Source organism: Eulemur rufifrons, chromosome 4 (assembly GCF_041146395.1).
Source record: "Eulemur rufifrons isolate Redbay chromosome 4, OSU_ERuf_1, whole genome shotgun sequence".
NCBI classification, from domain to species: domain Eukaryota; kingdom Metazoa; phylum Chordata; class Mammalia; order Primates; family Lemuridae; genus Eulemur; species Eulemur rufifrons.
This window is the reverse complement of record NC_090986.1, coordinates 62,811,738-62,832,609: the sequence shown is the minus strand read 5'-3', so window position 1 is coordinate 62,832,609 and position 20,872 is coordinate 62,811,738. Positions and strand designations below refer to the sequence as shown.

Genomic DNA, 20,872 nt, shown 5'->3' with positions numbered 1-20,872 from the left:
TCCTTGGTCTTTATGTTTTCACAAGTGCATATAGGCTAGGTAACTGCTTCAATAAAATGAATGACATTTGGTGCACATGGGCCGTGAAGATCTCATTCTCAGGTTCCCCTGTTGCTTCTAGTATACGAATAGGAAACCACTGCTCTCTGCTAGCCAAAACATGCAGCCCTTCCCAGCAAAGCATGTCCACTTCCTGGGGTGCTAGGGGTCAAATTGTCATGCTCTCTTTGAGGAATCTGATCGAAGAACTTAAATTCTGTTGTGTCAAAGGCCTCCTTCTCAGATCCAGTGAAGCCTGGGAAGCTCACTCTTTCTGGCACATTCTCTTGCAAAAGGGCTCTGATCTGAGGACCAGAAAACACAGCCACCTTGGAGACCACCCTTATTTAGAAGTAAAACAGCCCCTGTCATTGAAATGTCAGGATGACTCACTTTGTATCCTGACATGAGAGAGGAAAGGGCTGGATCATTTTGAGAGGCTGTGTCTTGCTTGGCTCTCATGAGAAGTCATTTTGAGTGAGGCTATTTGAAAATGTCCTACTAGAGTAAAGGGGTTTCAAGTGGCTCTGTCCAGCTCACAGACGGTGCTGTTTTTCCAAGCTATTTCCAGATGTAACCCCCACTGGGATGTGGACAAGCCATGGACAAGCTGCACAAGCCAACTCACAGAGCCACACTTGCCTGTGGACCTCCCTGCCCTGTCCCTGGCCCCCACGATGACCCTTGTTGAATTCATCTGGAGGTGTTTTGAGGTCAGCCATGTGCCCAGGTTGAAGGTCAGTTAGAGGCCAGAAGGGAAGCCCTGAGTTGACACCAGGTGCCATCCTTCACTCCCGAGCATTGCCTGGAAGGACAGCCGGCTCAGAAGGCAGAGCCATTGGCTCAGCTGTCCGCCCCTGTCAAAGGCTCAGCAGGCTCTAGCGCATCTGCAATGTGTAACATGACGTGTAGGCAGGAACTGAGTCTCGGCTTTTAAGTATGATTCATGTTCATTTCAGGCTGAAGAAAAATTATGAAAAATACAAGGAAACAATCCTATGGATCATGAAGAAACGAGAAGGTAAGCTCCGCTCTACCATTTCCCGCCCCGTGCCTGGCTCTCCTGTCCACGTCACCTTCTGCGTGTTCTATAGAGGAGGTATTATAGGAAAGCTCGTTCACTCACTTGAGAGCCTCCTGACCTGGCACAGTCCTAGCTGCCGGGGATTGAAACACTGAGCATGACAGACACAGCCTAGGACCTCCGTGGCTTATCCCTTCATTGGGAGGGAGGAGAATAGACAAGAAAGTAGGGAATTACCATGATAGTTTGGCCCTATGGAATGAAGGGGATGCTACAGGAAGGTTCAGAACCATCTAGGCTGGTGAAAAGAACAGGGAGCATGCGGTGCAACTTGTATGATGAACCATCAAAATGCAAAGCTCTTTTTTGAGAAGGACACAGATATATCAACCTTCTGCTAGGTGGCAGGCCCTACGCGCCATGCATGCATTATTTCACACTGACCCCATAGGTGTCTGTAGGTAGCATTATCCCATTTTAAGGCATCCAAGGCTCAGATACCTTCATCTCTCCCCTGGAATTCTTGTTTCCCTGACTCCCACCTTGTTGTCTCCCAGTCCTTTGTTCACATTGTTTCCAGAAAAATCTTTTAAAAGCCCTTCATTGGTCCTCCATTGCCTCCAAGAAAATGTCCGCATTCCTCATACAACTTAGAAGGCTCTCAATTTTTCCTCTCCATACACACTGACTTCTTTGTTGTTCATCAAAGGGCCAAGCATCCACTGCCACGGGGACTTTGTACTCACTGCTCCTTCTGCCTGGAACACTCTTGGCTCCAGTATCCCTGTGGCTTGCTCCCTTAATTTATTCAAGCCTCTGCTTAAATGTTCCCTTCTCAGAAATACTTTCCTTTCTTATTTAATCCAATCACTGGATTGAACAGCAAGTGTGAAGTCAGGAGACATTTTTACCTTTCATTTATTGGCACAACCACCACCATCTGAGGAGTCGGAGACAGAAGAAGAAAGCAAAAAACTTCGACGTGTTGTTCGGCAGAGGAAGAAAGTAGAACTAGATACAGAATGGATAAAGGAGAGAACAAAGGTAGGTGTGACAGTGCATTGGTGTTTTTGCTTTGCACAGGTTTTTTTTTTTTGGCTCAGGTGAGGCACCCCCCCCCCCCCATCAGAGAGCTATCAAGGACCAATACACAGTGTGAACACAAGCAAGAATAAATGTATCCAGGATATAGAGGTAGACCTGTGTGTGGAGGTTATTGGCTAACTGACGAGGATTTTTGCTAGAGTTTGTTGGGATTCTTCTGCCTGCAGGGCCTAAAGTCAGCAATTGGATGGGGGTGGAAGTGGAATAAAGGCCAAAGGAAATGGAATATTATTCATGTGTATCAATTATAATATATAGGTCCCAGCTAGGCACAGTGGCACACCTATGTCCCAACTACTTGGGAGGCTGAGGTGGGAGGATCACTTGAGCCCAGGAGTTCAAGGATTCAGTACACTATGATCGTGCCTGTGAATATCGACTGCACTCCAGCCTGGGCAACATAGCAAGACCCCATTTCTAAAAAAAAAAACAAAAAACAAAAAGAAAACAAAAAATATGTAGGTTATAGGTCCATCTCTTAATAAATTAGACTCCACATAAAAGATCAATCACACAGGGAATGGATAAACTGTAGTACATTCACACAATGAAATATGATTCAGCACTAAAAAGAAATGAACTGTCATGCCATGAAAAGACATGTAGGAATCTTAAACACATATTACTAAGTGAAGGAAGCCGATCTGAAAAGGTTACACACCAAATGATTCCTACTATATGACATTCTGGAAAAGGCAAAATTGTGGAGTTTATAAAAAGATCAGTGGTTTCCCAGGGGGTTGGGAGAGGGAGGGAGAGATGAAAAGGCGAAACGCAGGGGATTTTTAGGGCAGTGAGACTCTTTTGTATGATTCTACAGTGGTGGGTACATGTCGTTCCACACTTGTCCAAACCCACAGAACGTACAACACCAAGAGTGAACCCTAATGTAAACCATGGACTATGGATGATGATGGTGTGTCCGTGTAGGTTCATCGATTGTAACAATGCACCAGTCTGCTGTGGGATGTTGATAATGGGGGAAGCTGTGCATATATGAGAACCTCTGTACTTTCTACTCAATTTTGCTATGAACTGCTCTAAAAAAATGAAGCCTATAAAAAAATCAATCATGTGACATATTTATAATGACTGATTCTGTAAAGTCATAAGTGAAAACAAGTCTCAAAATGTCGGGGTCATTGAGAGTGAGCTAATAATCAGGTCTGAAGTTTAAAAAAGAGGCATTAAGGTGAGAATTAAAAAGACGCAGTAGACTTTATGCCTTCGGTAAATATGTGTTGAGAACATACCATGCTCCAGGCACCCTTCTAGGTGCTGGAGATACAGAGTCACGCGAGGAGTGTACGTTCCAGGTGAGGAGAGAGCCAATATACTATACAAGGCTGCATCAGCTATTGTTAGGCACCATGGGGGAAAAGCAGCAGAGGGGGCACCCCAGTTGTCAGGCAGAGGGAGGAGTTGCTCTCATACCTATAGGGCAATTGGGGACAGCTGATTAGGCCAAGTGCCACTGGAGCCTAAGCCCACATGAAATAAGGGAGTGAGCCATGGAGATTCCTGGGGAAAGGGCATTCTAGGCAGAGCTAACAAGTGCAAAGGCCTCAAGGCTAGCTACGAACAAGTGAGAGAGGAACAGGAAGTCAGCTTGGGTGCCCAGGTCAGGTAAAGCCACTGCCTCAAGGACACAAAGCCTGTATTAGTCAGGATAATGCTCATTTGCTGCTGAAACAAATGCTTCCCAAAGCTAATGGCTCAATAAACAGATGTGTGTTTCTTGCTTACATCATGTGAGTTTTGAATCTTGTAGCTCTTTTGAGTGGCTCTCCTCCAAGGCGGGCCTCTGGGCCCTTTTGTCATGTATCTCCACCATCCTGGAGTTGTTCCTGTCCAGTTGTATGGACAAGAAGTGAAGCCAGGGCCCAAGCTTAAATTCCATTGAACACAATGAGTTACATGACCCCACCTACCTGCAAGGGAGCTGGGAATGTACTTCTGCTGTGTATCCAGGGGGAAATGGAAAGAGTCTGTGCTAAGAGGAAGAGCAATCGAACATCTTAACGTGATGAGGGTGGCCTCACTTGCAGCAAAAGTGGAACAGAGTAGGAAACTGACCCTGTTACCAAGGTATGGACTCTTCTGGCCTCCAGACAAGGAACGGGAAGTTCAGTATTCCTTCCTCTCCTGCGTCTGCATAGAGAAGGGGAGTCAGTGGGACCAGTCAGAGCTCCTGTGGACAGAGGAGTTCTCCAGGTTGTAACAGACAATGGTAACGTTGTTGGAAGCCCTCATGTAGAATCTTCAGCTTTCTCATCTCCCTGGCTTCACTTCCAATAGATGAAAGAAACCATACTTGGTTTCTGGCTAACTCCATGTCCCTCCCACACGCCATGGCCTGCCTCAGAGCTTTTGCACCTGCACCATCTGCCCCCACCCAGCCTCCCAGTCTAAAATGTCCTCCCTGCAGCTGGGAGGAAGGTTCTCACCAAGATCTCCGAGCAGAGGAGCCTTCCTAGCCCACTCATGTCAGGCTGCACCATGGGCCCATGAGGTATGATGGGAATTGGGGCATTTGGTTCTGTTTGTCTTACAAATGGACAATAAATTCCAGGCTGTTTGCCAAGTCCACTAGCAGTGTCTGTAAGTGTGTGCTGGTGTTCAGGTGCAATCCAGCCCCTCCGGCGCTGGGCCCAGCGGCTCTCTGGCAGCCAGTGAGAGCGCAGACACAGCTCTGGCACTGTGCAGGGTCCCGCCTGAGAGCCATGGCTTTTCCTCTAGTAGAACTGAAGAAAGGGCCAGAAACATGGTCTCTTCTCTCTTAACTTACAGTTCTTAGCCTCATACTCTATCCCCATGAAAATGGCCATGAATTTCAGGCTTTTAAGCATGCCGGGTATTGTGTATTTCTCAGGGAGAGAAAATGTGCCAACTCCAGCTCTGTGTCAGAGATTTTGCTTTGCCCATAGCAATGACATCAGAAAAATGTCATTACATGATAGGTGAAAGCATCTTGAGAAATTCTGGCTTTTGAGTGAACTACAAACACCCTCTGCCATGAGAACCATCTGGACACTTCCTATGGCCCCAGGACAAACCAACTGTGGTGTCTTTGAAAGCACTCTTTAACCTAAGTGTCCATCAGGGGAAGGATGAATAAAGAAAATGTACCACACATACACCATGGAATACGATCCAGCCTTAAAAAGGAAAGAAATCCTGTCATTTGTGACAACATGGATGAACCTGGAGGACATTGTGCTAAGTGAAATAGGCCAGGCACAGAAAGACAAATACTGTAAGACTAAAAAAATCAAATTCATAGAAGCAGAGAGTATCCAAGGACTGGGGAAATGGGGAGATATTGATCACAGGGTATAAAATTTCAGTTAGGCAAGTTGAAGAGATCTATTGTACGTCATGGTGACTATGGATCTATTGTACGTCATGGTGACATCTATAGATCTCTTGTACATCATGGTGACTATGCACTTTCTGCACTTTTCATAGTCTTGTCTTTTCTTCCCAGGTGCATCAAGGTGATGGAAAATTAGTTCTCTACCCCAATGAGAATGTCTTCCAAATTCTCTTTCCTGATGGGACAGGCCAGATACAGTATCCGCTTGAGAACAGGGATGCTCATGTCGACATATGTTGGCACCTAAAAAGTCTGGGAATCAGGGCTGGGGTGGGGGGTTTCATGGAGGCCTGCGTCCTCTGCAGGGCCCCGTCTCTCCCAGGGGGTCTTATGCCTTAACCGCCTCCCAGTTACCCGTCAGGGAACCTGGCTATGCTCATCTTCTGCACAAAAGCAGCAAAGTTCACGTACATCATTCTGGAAGACTGTAGGAAAGGATGGGTCCGGGGCCTTATCAACAACTCTGGCCATGCCACCTTCTATGACGAAAACGGAGATATCTGGTGAGCTGGGGCCCTGCCGGGGGGAAGCAGTGTGGGGAGAGTTTGATGCCCCATCCTCGTGGCCTCCGTCCCTCCCTGTCTCTGACCCACAGCGTGGGAAACGGGAGGTCGGTGCCATGGTGGACCGGAGCAGGAGCGACGTCCCCATTGCACCGTTGCCTCCCCGTGGGCGGAGCCGCAGTCGAGGGCTCACGGCCACCACGCTCTATGGCTTCGCCTCCTAAACACCTCTTGAGAGTGAGCCCTTGTGAGCATCACCTTAGAAAGTCCCGGTATCTCAGACAGGAGCGTTTGGAGACATGTGCCTTCTATGCAGATTCCACGGTCAAAAGGGCAACTTCTAAATATCTCCTGACAAATGAACTTAGTTCTTAAGTTCCCGTTTCTGGTAATGGTGAAAAACTTTATCTCACCGATTCGAGGTAACTCAGTCACTTCAAAACATGTCTCTGTCTCTTAGAGGCCAGTGCTCTCTTTTCAGCCTGTCCCCTCCCCTTGTCTTCTAAATGGCCAGGGCACGGGAGACATCGACTACCTTGGATCAACTTTATACTTTCTTCTTGATAGTCAAAGCCAAACTTTTTCGTTTTTTAATTCCAAAAAAAGTATTTTCACTCCCCAGGCCTTGGTTTTTAAGAATATTTTCTCTGCTATGAGCCTTTTTAGACACCATTTCCTGACGCTCTCCTTTGTTCTGGAGCTATCTGCCCGTGCGCAGGCCCTTTGTGTAGAAAACGCCACTGTCTGAAAAGTGCACCACGGTCCCGGGTGCAGGAAGCACAGGGAGTGGGTCAGAAACGCAGCTGACCGTAGGATCTGGGGACTCTCAGCAGGGCGTCCTCTCCCTCACACTCCCAGCTGTAGGGCCGGGGGGGCGCTTGGGGAAATCTAGAAACTGCTTTCATTTTACTGATGAGGAAACTTTGGTTCAGAGAACATGCTAAGTCACTTGCTCTGAGGCATGCATGAAATTATAGGCAAGAAGCTTTATGACATTTTGACTCAGTCTAAAATAAAGCATTTTTTAAAACTTATCAAATAACATGTGCAAGAGAGACCGCACCTTGTCCCTGAATCTCAGCCCACCAAAACCCAAGGGGAAGGGTGATGCTCAGAGCGGAGGTAGAGGCTGACTCTTCCCCTCACCCAAGACTCTGATTCTGTAGGTCTGGGGTAGGGGCTGGTGATCTGTGTTCTTTAAACAATTTCCAGATGCCTCTGCGGGTCAGCCAGGTGTGAGCGGCCCGGCCAGTGCCCTCCACGGTGCCTTTGTGCCTTTAAGGCTGTGGAAAGGGGTGATGCCAGGAGCCGAAGTGACAGGCTCTACCCTTGTCCCCCAGGGGTGTGGCACCCTCTCAGGGCTGTCAGATAGAGACAGGGCACCCGGATCCACAGGGAGCCACGCCTTGGCCTCCCCAGTGTGCTGACAACCCAGACTGTTGCTAGGGCCCTGGAAACGCCTCCACTTCAAGAGGAAATGGCCCAGGTGTCCTGTCCTGGGGGCAGCAGTGACCAGCGGTTCAAAGCCCCTCTTCCCCAGAACAGCCTTGTTTCCAGGCCCCTGGCAGCAGCCTTGTCACCAGCACATGGCCCAGGCATCCCTGACTTCTCATCTCTCATCTCACCCTTTGAAACCTGCTGCCTTTCTGCCCTTGGAGGAATTTCAGAAAGTCTGTGGACCGTGACTCACGTGTTTCTGAGAGTGGGAGAAACACCGGCAGCTTTCCCTCCTAACCCTGAGCTCCTCCGCTGGAGAAAACGGGGTGGCTTGCACTTGGGAGGCTTCTTGGGTCCCAGGCTCATCTTTAGGCTCAGAGTGGGCCTCACAAATCTCGGCAAATGGCCCGTGCAGTTGTCCTGCCCACAGGGACACAGGCCAGGGCCCGGGCCACCCACTGGGGCCTCCCAACTCACCCTGCCTTTGTGGCCCCTCTGGCCGCCACTGAGCAGCCTCTGCCTCTCCTTCTTCACTCCCGGCTGCCCCCCAGTAGGAGACGGCCCCGGTGGTGTCACTGATGTCTCTCTTGCCCTTCTGTCTTGGTGCTGCACAGATGGCCAAGCTGCCAGGCAGAGGAGGGAAGCCCCTCCCTCCGTCCCTGCACACAGGCACTGGGTGGGAGATACACCGTCCATATGTACCCCCCCAACCCGCTACCCCCAAACGTCATACCACAAGGCCAGACCCTCTTCCTGAACGGGCTTCCCACCCACAGGCTGCTTCCTTCCCCAGGGGCAGCTGCACCAGACAAAAACGTGGCCCCTAGAGGAAGGACTTGGTCCCTGAGGGAGCTCATCATCAAGACTGTAGTCCCGTTGTCACTAGGAGATTTTGTGTCACTAGGAGATTTTGTTCTCGGTCACTGAGAACATTGAACCAGCCAACACTGAACCCGCTGCTCCCAGAGGAACTATGTGCACATACACACATCTCACGTAGGGGCATGGACGTGCACACACACACACACACACACACACGTCTCACGTAGGGGCGTGGACGTGCACACACACACACACACACACGTCTCACGTAGGGGCGTGGACGTGCACACACACACACACACACACACGTCTCACGTAGGGGCGTGGACGTGCACACACACACACACACACACACACGTCTCACGTAGGGGCGTGGACGTGCACGCACACACACACACACACACGTCTCACGTAGGGGCGTGGACGTGCACACACACACACACACACGTCTCACGTAGGGGCGTGGACGTGCACACACACACACACACACACACGTCTCACGTAGGGGCGTGGACGTGCACAGAGTGGGGAACATCTGTGTCCCAGTGTGCACGTTCCCTGCTGAGATCGAACGAGGCCACGCTCTGCCTTCCTGTTGCAGCCGTCCCAGCCAGGCGACCAGGGGACAGAGACCGGGGCAGGGCAGTACAGTGCAAGGATCTCTGATCGGGGCCAGCGGGGCTGGGCTTGAATCCCAGCTGTGGCACCTGGTAGCGGAGCAGCCTCAGGCAAGTCACATGACACTTCCTTTTTGTTTTTTTAAACCATGTGAAAGTTCTGGAACATGATACTTTTTTTTTGAGTAATTGTATAGGATTTTATTTTTTTTATTTCAAAATAGTAATTAAGGAGGTACCAGTGTTTATATTACGTGGGTAGCTTGTACAGTGCTTAAGTCGGGGCTCTGGGTGAGTCCATCACCAGAATAGTGTTCATCGTACCTGTTAGGTAAGTTCTTATCCCACACCCACCCTCCTGCCCGCCCCCTCCCTGGTTTCTCATGTCCTTTATGTCAAGGAACATGACACTTCTGAGCCTCGTTTTCTTTCTGTAAAATGAAACAGAATCTAGCAGGATGGATTGTTTTTAGGATTTAAGATTATAATCTACGTGGGGGGGTGTGTGTGTGTGTCTGTATTAATATGTTGGCCTATTTCCCCTACGAGCTACGGGTTCGGTACTCACTAAATTTGGCTTTGTAGAACGTAACTACCATGAATAATGAGAATGGACCGTATCTACCCCTAAATTATACGAAGGAAACTAACAAGGGGTGGCAAGGAGAGTCCTGGTGGGAAGCAGAGGGGCTGGACAGGAGTCCCCTCTGAGGAGGTGATATCTGAGCTGAGACCCGAAGGATAAGCAGAGGCCAGGCGTGTCACATCGGGCAGGGGACCTTTGCAGGCAGGGGAAGAGTGTGGCAGAGCCAGGAGGAGGAAGCGAGGGAGGGAGAGCGAGAACACGGCCGGCCAGGGCTGGAGGGCAGCGCCTGGTCTCAGGTCAGCCTTCGTGTTGGAACTTCTCCACCACCAGGACCCTGGGGGCCTTCCTGCGGCCAGAGGGGGAGGGGGAGGAGGGCAGGGGCGCAGCGGCCTGACGCGCTTCTCTCCTCTAGGCTGAGCCTGAGCCTCAACCTGGGCTACTACTTCAGCAAAGACAAGCACCTGAAGGCCTGGAACTGGTGGAATCTGAGCATCCACGTCCACGCGCCCCCGATCAAGCCCATCTCCTTGAGCATCAACCAGTACATCCAGGTACAAATACAGAGCCAGGATAAGATCTTCTTCCTATTCACCCACAAACACAAGCGGATTTGCTTCAACCTGGGCGCCAAGTACAAGGTAAGGTGGCGACTCCCCAAGCCCTCTGCCAGGCAGGGCGCCCACCTGCACCCAGGCCACTGCTGGCTTGGACGGGCCCCGTTCGGCATCACACCAGTCGGTAGAAAAACAAGGCCACCTTCATATATCTGGTACTTAACCTTGTACAAGGGCATTCACGGAACTTTCCAGCACCATGAGATTGGGCCCTCCAGAAACCGACATCCTCAAAGAGCTGGGGCTGTGAGCCTGACAAAAAAACCAAAGATGTCAACATGCACCATGTCGCTTGACACTCACAGCAGGGCGTTCACAAGGTGGGGCCAGAAACAAGGGGGACATCTGTGTCCCCAGCCCTGCCACTGTGTCCTCATCGCTCTCCCCAGACACACAGACGGTCCTCTGGGAGTCTGAAGTTGCACCACCCAGGCCAGGCAGGAAAGTAGAAGCCGTGTGTTCGTCTCCCAGGGCTGCTGGGACAAATGACCACAAACTGGGAGGCTTAAAACAACAGAAGTTTATTCTCTGGTGGGTCTGGAGACCGAAGGTCTGAAATCAAGGTGTCAGTGGGGCCACATTCCTCTGATCCTCTAATGGGATCTTTCCTGGCCTCCCCCAGTGTGTGGAGCCGCGGGCCTTCCTTGGCTTGTGGCCGAGCAGCTCCGGTCTCTGCCTCCATCCTCACGGCCTTCCCCTCCGTGTGCCTGCGTCAAATCTCCTTCTCCTCCCTCCTATAGGGACACCAGTCACTGGGTTTCAGGCCCACTCTAAATCCAGGATGAGCTCCTCCTGAGACCCTTAACTTAATTACCTCTGCAAAGACCCTGCTTCCAAATAAGATCAATTCATGGGGACTGGGGGCTAGGACTTGCACATGTCTCTTGGGGGACACAATTCAACCCCCTGCAAATGGTGTGTCTGGAGCCCCTAGAGTTCTGACTATGGTGGGGGGAGCAAAGGTGGCTCTCGAGGCCATTCCTGAGGACCAGAGTCAGGGAGGGGAACAGGGTGTCCTTGGTCACCCCCCGAGGCCTACCCAGGGCCTGTTCTGCCCCAGCTCCTCTCCCCCATTCCACGTGGAAGCCTCCATTTAGAGCCCCCGAGAGGCCCTGGAGGCCTCTGGAAGCAGGACCTCCCGGGGAGACAGACACAGCGAGTCCTGGGTGCTGAGCCGGCGGGGAGGGGCTGACGGAGGAAGCAGCCCAGCAGCAGACTGTGGCAGCGTTAAGCGCACGCGTGTTATTTGAGACGACAGGAGGGAACGTGGTAGGCTTGTGGTGACCTGCCACCCCCGTGTGCCCAGGTCGAGGAGTTTTCCAGGACTTTGGGTGCTAAAACTGGGAAAGTTCCCAGCTGGCCACCTGGGTTCCCTGCCTGCCCAGGCCTGCTATTTTGCCCACACTGGACTCCCAGAGCAGCCATCCCAGTAAAGAAGAGGCCAGCGCTCCCAGCCCTGTGTGGCCATTCACACTCCTGCCACAGACAGCAGTGACCAGCTAAGGGGACACAGCTGGGGCAGGAGAGCACGTGGGCCCAGGGCGCTGGCTTCGGAATGGCGGGGGGGCTCCTCCGAGAGGGAGGCCGGGCCCCAAGAGGGCATGTAGGGGGCCGGCGTGGGCAGAGAGACCCGGAGGCCTGACAGCCCCAGGGAGCTGGAGAGCCGAGGGCAGCTGTGCCAGGGCAGGGTGGCCCCAGAGGAAGCCCGTCAGCACCAGTGCAGCAGTCAGAGTCCCAGGAAGGGGACAGAGCCAGGCACAGACGGAGCAGCGGCACACCCGGCCCCTCTGCTTCCTGGGTGATGCCAGCCCCTTGCCGGAGCCTAGGGTCTTCTGTAAGACGGACCCGGGTGTCGTACGGCTTAAACAGATACATTTCTAGACACTTCGTAAGCTGGTCACCTCACAGACACAGAACATATGAGTATTGTCCTTTAGTGTCCACCCCTCCAGGAGACTCCTTTCTCGGTCTTCTGTAGGTTACACACCAAGGCAGACGTGGCACAGAGGTGGCCTCACTGGGGCAGGGCTCCATCCCAGCCAAACCCAGACACGCCCCAGGTGGCAGTGGGGCTCGCGGGCCACTGCCGAGAGGTCTCTCGCCCTGGCAGGGCTCTTCCCAGCCCCACGAGAAGCCCAACACCCCCAGGAAAGGGCCGCCTTCGGGAGGCAGGCCATGCCAGGGCACAGAGCTGGTTTCCTCTAGTTTGGGGTCAGCCCGGACTGCGGCCCCAGCCCACGTCACCGCGGTCCTGTGACAAAAAGCACAGGCCAAGAGAGTGTATTTGGGAAGCAGCAGGAAGGTCGCAGGCGGCAGGGCTAGGCGCACAGGTTTGCTCCGGAAGGTGAAGGTTCCAGGGAAGACGGGGACAGCACCGGGCGGAGGGCGCGGTGACCCTCACCCAGCCTTCCGTGAATCCCCACAGTTCATCCTGCCGGAGGTGCTGAGCGAAATGAAGAACACAGCGATCCTGGAGGCGGATCCCAGCCCCGTGACTCGGAAGACCCGGGTCCTTCTGGGAAAAATGAGTAGGATTCTGAATTTTCTGTCTATCTCTGATTTGGAAACCTTCACAGAGGCCACCAAGGTGCTGCTATCATGCAAACTGTAACTCAAAGAAGAGGACGTCTACACCCTGGTTTTGGGGTGCTCACACCCAAACTTCCCAGGGCTTCTCTGGCAACTGCTGAATGTCTTGGGAAGGCGCAGTCCCCAGGCGTTCCAGGGACAACCCCAGAGGCCTGATTATGTCTTTTGAGAGTTGGTTTGTAATTTGGGACGTCTGGTTTAAAAAAAAAAAAAAAAAGTTTAGGGGGTGTTGACAGAATCTGTGGCTGGGCAGGGAAAAGCCTTAAGGGTCCGCTCTGACACTGGAAGCAAGCTGTCCCTTCAGTGGCAATGCACATCAACACCATCCTGCTTGTCCCTGCCGGTCACTCACTATGCAGAAGTTCTTCTGTGGCTTTAAGTCCTTGCCTTGACTCAGGACACTGACTCTCCAAGCTCAAAGCCTCGCTCCTCCCCGTCTTGGCCGTGTGCCCTTGGGCAAATAGCTTTAGACCTCAGTTTCCTCATCTGCAAAAAGGATCTAGAAATAGTACCTGTCACCAGAGTTGGGAGTATTAAACTACTTAACACTGTCCCTAGAACAGTGTCTGGCCCATAGAAACCACTCAGCAAGTGCCGCTCCAATTGCTGTCAGCTTGGCCCTTCCTTTCATACCTGGGCAGCTCCAGGGAGGTGTTTGTCAAATGTGCATCTCTTGGGTGAGGCTTAGTGTCCCCACTTCCCAGTTCCTCCGGCCTCTCTCATCACGATCCTTGCTGTTGTTTACTGTGACCCAGATGGGGCCTGTGCTAAACCCTGTGCAAGTTGTAGCTCGTGGGGCTCTGTGACATGGGCAGTCTTTTCTCAGGGACACCAGGGCTCAGAGTAGTTAAATGACCCTCCAGGATCACAGACTAGTAAGTGGTAGTAAAGGTTGGCCTTCCAGCCCAGTGGACTACAAAGTGGCATCACTCTGGTAACAACATAGGGATTTTAGGACTCCCCATCCCAGGGCATCGCAACAGCTCAAGGCCTCCCCAGATGCTACTGTCCTTATTCCACTTTGTTGCATGGAACAACAAAGTGCCCATTCCAGGGAGCTGTGGAGGCCGGTCCCGGCCACCAAGCTGCTGCTGACTGGGCCCAAATCAACGTGTCCGCCTCCAGGAGTCCAGCCACTCCTCCTGGCTTTGCAGCACCTACCTGGGCAGCACCCCCAGAACACAGCGCCTCTTCCTGAGGCTGAGGGAGGGGAGGGGAGGGACGGCTTGGCGCCTGGACCCCCCACGCTTCCTGTACTGCCCGAGGCTCTCGCCAACCCCGACCTCATCACAAACACCCCTGTCCACCCCTGCCAAGGCAGAGGGAAACCCAGATGGCAAAGCCACACCAGCCTGTACCCCGTCCTCCACAGCAGGAGCCCAATACAACCCTCCAATGGCTGGGACTTTTGGTCACTGCTAACAGTTACTTGCTCAAGCAGCTAAAGCAAAACGGGCAGTGTGTAACCTGGACAGCAGGGCACGGATCCGGGTGGACGATGCAGTGGGTCGCAGAAGGGGTGGGAGTCTGGGGCCTGCAGCCCAGGAGGACGACAGTGACATTCTCATCTCTGTGACATTCACCTTGCACTGAAGACATGTTTTCTGGACATCTCATTCCTGTGGTTTTGTGTCTCCGTCTCTCTCAAAAGACCCCAGTGGTCTCTGATTGGCCCTACTTGAGTGAGGAGACCACCCTTGGTCCAATCCAGCATAAGAGAGGGTGGGACTGTGTCTTATAAACACGGCTCCCGGCAGATGCCTGAGCAGGGGGAGGGATAGCAGTTTCTAGAAATGGGGGAGTTGAGCTGGGCAGCCCCCACAGGGTGCCTTTTGTACATCCCCAGGACACCCCTAAACTTCCCAGGATGACCTTAACTCCAGCCTCTGCCAAGACTGTATAGGAAACCCCTTTCTCCAGCTCAGCCTAGCAATGGGTCATTTCCTGCTGTGACACGTGACACGCGAGTGCCGCCTTCTTGATGATCTCCACTGCCTGCTGCCAACCTTCACCGAGTGTCTCGTCACCCCCAGACCATCCCTGCACAGCTGAGCTGGCACCAGAGCAGACAGGCTGGCAGGGGCAGGGCACCACACAGTCACTCCCGTTGCTGCCTGTCGCCCCTTGCTGGTGAGTGGTGGCCTAAAGCACAACAGTTCCCTGGGTGCAAGGTAACGAGCCATACGTGGCACACGCGACTCCGGGGGCAGCCTCCCCTCACACACCCACAAAATTTGAGTGCCCAGTTGGTTCTGCACCTGTGCCCAGTGTGCAGGGAAACCCCATCCTTGCCGCACATCAAAAACAGAAGCCCCCAAGCACACACCAAGCCTGCAGCCGTCTCTGGGCCCCACCCCACCACCGCCCCTCACCACGCACCGGGACCGGAAGAAGCCTGCCCTGGAATCCAAGGCGAGTGTTCCCTGCACCCAGACAGCCCTCAGTTTGGGTCTCAGCACTACCACTTAGCTGTGTGGTAAATTAAAGGTTATTAAGATAACCTGTAGATTCACATGCAGTTGTAAGAAATAATACAGAGAGATCCCATGAATCCTTTACTCAGTTTCTTGCAATAACATCTTTTAAAACTATAGCACAATATCACAACCAGGATATTGACGTTAATATACTTCACCAATCTTACTCAGATTTCCCCAGTTTTACTTGTCTTCTGTGAATTCCTTTGGCAAAAGAATTATTGTGGAAAGACATTTTTGAAGTATGTTAATGCTTCATTAGTTAAAAGACAATTTCATTTTTTCTTTGTTTGCAAAACTGTCAATTTCCTGAGTACTGTCAGCACAAATAATTGTATTGAAATTTAGTATTATTGTAGTAGCAGTAAACACAAATTTTTTTCCCACCTGGTTTAATAACACCGTATCTTTCAGTTTTCTTCTGCTGTTTCCTTTTGAGTAAGACAGAATAGTCAATCTTAGTTTTCAAGAAAGGGCCATTAGTTAAAGGAACCTGGGGATGCTGATGGGAGATCCTGCTTCTCAGAAAAGAGGGACTTTTACTGCTCTCCTTCTGGAGCACTTTTCTACTGTAGTTGCTGTTTTTTTTTTTTTCTTTGAAGCAACGTCTCACTCTGTTGCCGGGGCTGGAGTGCAGTGGCCTGATCATAGCTCACTGCAATCTCGAACTCCTGGCCTCAGCGACCTCCCCACCTCGGCCTCCCAAAGTGCTGAGATTACAGGTGTGAGCCACCATTCCTGGCCCAGGTCGTTCTTTTACTAGCTTATCTATCTTCTGTTCTTCAGCTCTGAATTTCTGCAAAAAGGAAGCAGCTGCTGGAAACCCAGTGTACAGCCTGGTAATTGTATGTATTTTTTAAAATAAAAGATTTCAAAAAATATATTTTATAGATGTGTGCTCACTATTTGACATTTCTGTAGTGTTTGAATTTTAGTGTAAAATGTGAAAATCTTTCATAAATGAGCCCTCAAAGGTAAACTACAATTAAATGTTTGGCATATAGCTTCCAGGTTTTTTAAATGTATATTCTAAAACAGTTTTTCTCACAAGATTGGGCTCTTCTACATATTTTAAATGAAACCAAGTGGGTTTTAATTATTGGTGTATGCAAACACAGATATATACACATATTCATTTTTTTGCTGAACTTTTTGAAGGTAAGTTGCAGACATCATGACATTTTATGTCTAAATTTTACCCCTAAATAATTCAGCATCCATCTCAAGAGAATAAGGATGTTCTCCTACATAATCCCAATACCATTGTGACACCTTAAAAAAACAAATTCAGTAATATCTAATATGTAGTGCATATTTCAGTTTCTCTAATTGTCCCCCTAAAATATCTAATAGCTTTTTTTAATATCCAGGTTCACACATTTTACTTGATTGTCACATCTCTTTAGTTGTTTTTCAGTTTAGACTGTTCCTCTTGTGGATTTTGTTTGCTTGTTTTAATAATACTGACTTTTTTTGGTAAAGAGCCTAAGGCCAGCTGTTTTATAGAATGAACCATAGTCTGAATGTTACTGAATTTTCCCATTAGTAAATTCAGAAAACCCTAAAATTGCAGGATATACAGTATTTTCAAATGAATGGAACATTTGCCAAGATAGATATTCTGGGTCATAAGAAAAAACAACAAAAAATCCCAAATGTGATCAGCAGCGGTCTCAGCAAGTGGTGATCTCCTCCCCTCCGCCAGGGACCTATGGCAATGTCTGCAGACATTTTGGTTGGTTGTCATGACTGGTGTGTGGGTATTACTGGTTTCTAGTGGGGAGAGGCCAGGGATGCGGCTGAACATCCTACCGTGCACAGGACAGCCCCCACAGCGAAGATCATGCAGCCCCAGGTGTCAATAGTGCAGAGGTCGCGAAAGCCTGCTGTGTACAGTAGCAACCTCCCAAGCCCCAGCCCGTGCTGTTCCCTTCACCTGGCTTAGTTACCTTCATACGTGACATGCATACCAGACACAGGAAGACAAAGTAGGAAGCAAAAATCTTTATTTTTAAAAAATTCACATTTATTAAAAACAGCAATTTCTAGCCAAATAATATAAAGCACTTTAAATTAATTATTTGAAAGTATGTACACTCTTTGTATAAGTAAACACTTGAAACTGTACAGATTTAAACAAATATTCATTTAGCAAACAAGTTGGGTCACTATCCTATCACCTACTCAGCACTTTGTAAAGTGTTTGAGTGTTTCAAGAAATAAAAGATCAAAACACAAGATGAGTGCCGTTAAATAGTTTTATCCTTAAGAACACACTCTTCTCTGTACACCAAATTAAATCAGTCACAGTATTTACTGTACAATAATCATGCCCTCATTTCTTTGGAAAGGCTACTAAAAAATCAAATGTACATATAATACAAAAAACTGGATATTTTACAGTTTATTTCATTAAACATATATTTAAAAACAGTGACGTGAAAGTAGATACAATCTTCCTAATTTATTCATTTCATGGCAAAGAAAGAATATGGACCCTCTTACCTCCTACCTTCCCCAAATATAGAGTAATAAGCTCTATCAAGCAACGTCCGTCACCAATTTAAACTGAGTGAAAAACAAGTGACCCGTTAACACATAACAGAAATCAGGATCTCGGACGCATGTGCACCTGCAGAAAAGGGCTGCCTCAGTCACGGCTAATGAGTTACAGGCACCGACTGCGCCACAGGGTCTGCTGGTCCCATTCAAGAACCCTCTGCAGTGTCCTCCCTCTAGACTAGTGTTTCAATAACTCAGAATTCTTTCTGAACCAATAAGCAGGCTACATTTACTATAACACTGGAGGCAAAACCAATCCAATCAGGAAATAGGAATTGTTAGGAATTTGTGGGAAAATTCATAGGTGTACATAATTTATTTTATGATCCCTGATATGACATGGTGTGGGTAGTTCTATGGTGTGGGCAGTGTTTGTTGGTAAAATGTGTTCTGCTGTGGCAGGGCTGGAGACCCACAAGGCTGGTACGCAGCACAGCCGGCTGAATGCATAGACAGGACATGACAGTGTTTGCTTCTCAAAGAACTGCTAAGACCAAAGGCAGTGTACAGAAGGCCGGTAATCCTCATCTTAATTCATGAGACACACTATTCTTCAGGTTTCCTTCTCTCCTTTATGTGCCAGATTTAAGACACCTAATTGGTACTTTGCACTCACAAACACTATTGTACCATGAAGATCCTCATTAAAGACACTGCACGTATCTACCGTGAGGAAACTGGAGCCCCACTTTGGAGCGTTCTGTACCTCAGCAGCTCAGGGAGTGCAGACACTGGAGTCTTGCAGCAGGTCCTTGCATCTTTAGACTACTTCACATCAAACAGAGAGAAAGATAACACCCTGAGTTCCCAGAAAAGCAGAATCTGTTCTCAGAAGCAAACAATGTACTCCAAACTGAACTTCAAAATGATAGGAGAAACACTACATTAAATGGAGTGTAGAAATTGTATTTCTGGGAATAAAAAAAATAGTCACTGTGGAATGCTCAGTGGTTAAAAGTGTTGCAGTGTTTCACATGGTAGCAAACCTTACTCTTAGAAGCTTTCTAATTAGCTGTACCTCTGTAAAGTTCTTTGCACTACTTATTGTAACCTATTTGCATTGCACATCTTTCGCAAGGAACAATTTCACCCCGTGCAGTCATAGCTATCTCTTAAAAATTTACATTTCTTGTGACCATTTAAATAAATGAGGCAGTTATCACCACTCACAGATTAATCTTTGGCATTTTGATGCTTTTTGAAGGGAAACACCAATCTCTTAACGCTCTGCAGTATTTCATTCTGCAGTCAGCACTGAGCAGCATGTTCATGTGGTTCTCAGGGACATTCCCACATCCCTCAGTGTCCTGAAGGCTGCAAGACTTTTCAGCCCTCTCCTCCCAGACAGACCATGTATGTGCACAGCCCGACTGGCCTGTTACTTAGAAACCAACAGCACAAGGCTCAGCTGAAAAGCAAAGTTAAGAGCTAGGTTAGTTCTGCTACGGAATACTATCCTCAAGAGAAGTTGTTTAGAGCCTCAAAAACAGAATGAGAAAAAGACCAAGATTTTTATGAGACCAACAAACATGGCTGTAAAGTACAGGCTGGCCCACAATGCTGGTCTATTTCTGAAGTCACCACTGGGCACTGAGCATTTGGAGGCCCTGTGGAGAGTGACCCTCCATCCCCAAATCTAGGCTGTCAATCATTTAAAATCCAATGAGGATGATGGCAAAACTATATACAAACACTGACAAATGACAGAAAGATGTCTACATAATCAACTGCACCTTGTTCTATGCAGAGTGTGTTGGGGGGAGAATTGTGTGTAAGATGAACTCTTTAAACGACTTTTTTAAATGCTCAAGAACAGGCATGACAAGTGAATTTCAGCTCACACACCAACTCTGACCAACTGCAGGAGTGACCTGCCCACTCTGTAAAGGACGGCAGGACACCAGACCCAGGTCATGGTGGTGACAGGAGAGGAATGTCAGCCTGCACACTGAGTGTCTGTCACCCAGGCCCAGGGGACTTGCAGGTAAATAGCCCTGGCTGTGAACCCTTCTATATGGTACAACTGCTTTGGTAATCAAGATCTTCTCCCCAATCTCTATTATAAATCTGTGCTGCCAAAAGAAGGATACAAAATAACTGGCCTGTCAAGGTCAAGAAAAGCCATTCCATTCAACCGTGCAGGTTAAAAGAAACTAAAGAGATGTGACCCCCTAACAGCAACGCATAATCTGGGACTGGTCCTGGACTGAGGGGAAAAATCTACAAAGGACATTACTGGGACATTGATAAAATGTGAATATGAACTGTGGATTAGACACTAAATCAACATTTAGTCTCCGTTTGGATAACTGTATGGGGGTAGTGTAGGAGAATTCCTCTGTTCCTAGGAAATATACCCTGAATTATTCAGGTGTTAGCAGCACAATGTCTCCCAACTTCCTCCCCAACGATTTAACAGGGGGTGGGGGGTGTGGGAGCAAGTGTGAGAATAAAGCAAATGAAGCAAAACATAAATTGGGGAAAGGATGTGTGGGAGCTCCTCACACCATTCTTGCATCTTTTCTGTGAGTTTGAAATTATAACAAAATAAACTTACAAAAAAATGTGTACTGCCATATATTGGATCGTATGATACAGCTACTCTATATCTACATTCATGCAATTGACTATAATTGGAGTAAAAAGAAAATTAGACAATGGGTGAATGCTCTCCCTTGGATTCATAACCACCGAACTCAAGTGATCCTTCCTCCTCAAACCTCGAGCACTTCCTCCCCTCCTCCCTCTCAGCGATGACCCTGCTTCTTGTCACACAGAAACAGGAAGCACTCAGGAGAGTCTCCACCAGCTCCCATCACATCCACCACCTCTCACGTCTGCCCACACGCCCGGCCTTCTCCTCCTACCATGACTGGACGCCCAAGTGCCTAGCAAAGGCTCCGCCCTGACTGTTCCTGAGATTCCATCCCACGTTCTCTACCCAAGATATTTTTCCCTCTCTTCGAATCTTCCCCTTGAACACATAAATATGCATTTTCCTCTGTCTTTAGAGAAAAAAAGAAGGATAATATAATAACTAGTAAAAATAGTTATCTAAAACCAGATGTGGTAGCACATGCTTATAGTCCCAGCTACAGGAAGATGAGGCGAAAGGACTGCTT

General features: G+C 49.2%; 2 protein-coding genes across 2 annotated transcripts in view; one reads left to right on the top strand and one right to left on the bottom strand.

The window, feature by feature from the left end:
- Positions 1-17,133, top strand: part of ERICH6B (glutamate rich 6B) — a 37,353-nt gene extending 20,220 nt beyond the window's left edge. Inside the window, 10 exon segments of the mRNA XM_069466947.1 lie at positions 999-1,060; positions 1,947-2,107; positions 5,655-5,740; positions 5,894-6,046; positions 9,921-10,146; positions 12,548-12,709; positions 14,137-14,283; positions 14,980-15,154; positions 15,975-16,027; positions 16,966-17,133. Of these exon segments, the coding sequence (XP_069323048.1) occupies positions 999-1,060; positions 1,947-2,107; positions 5,655-5,740; positions 5,894-6,046; positions 9,921-10,146; positions 12,548-12,709; positions 14,137-14,283; positions 14,980-15,154; positions 15,975-16,027; positions 16,966-17,133 (1,393 nt within the window).
- A 25-nt stretch (positions 17,134-17,158) lies between these two features.
- Positions 17,159-20,872, bottom strand: part of COG3 (component of oligomeric golgi complex 3) — a 61,128-nt gene continuing 57,414 nt past the window's right edge. The window contains exon 23 of the mRNA XM_069467678.1: positions 17,159-19,158. Coding sequence (XP_069323779.1) covers positions 19,129-19,158 — 30 coding nt within the window. The 3' untranslated portion in view covers positions 17,159-19,128. The remainder of the gene's footprint in view (positions 19,159-20,872) is intronic.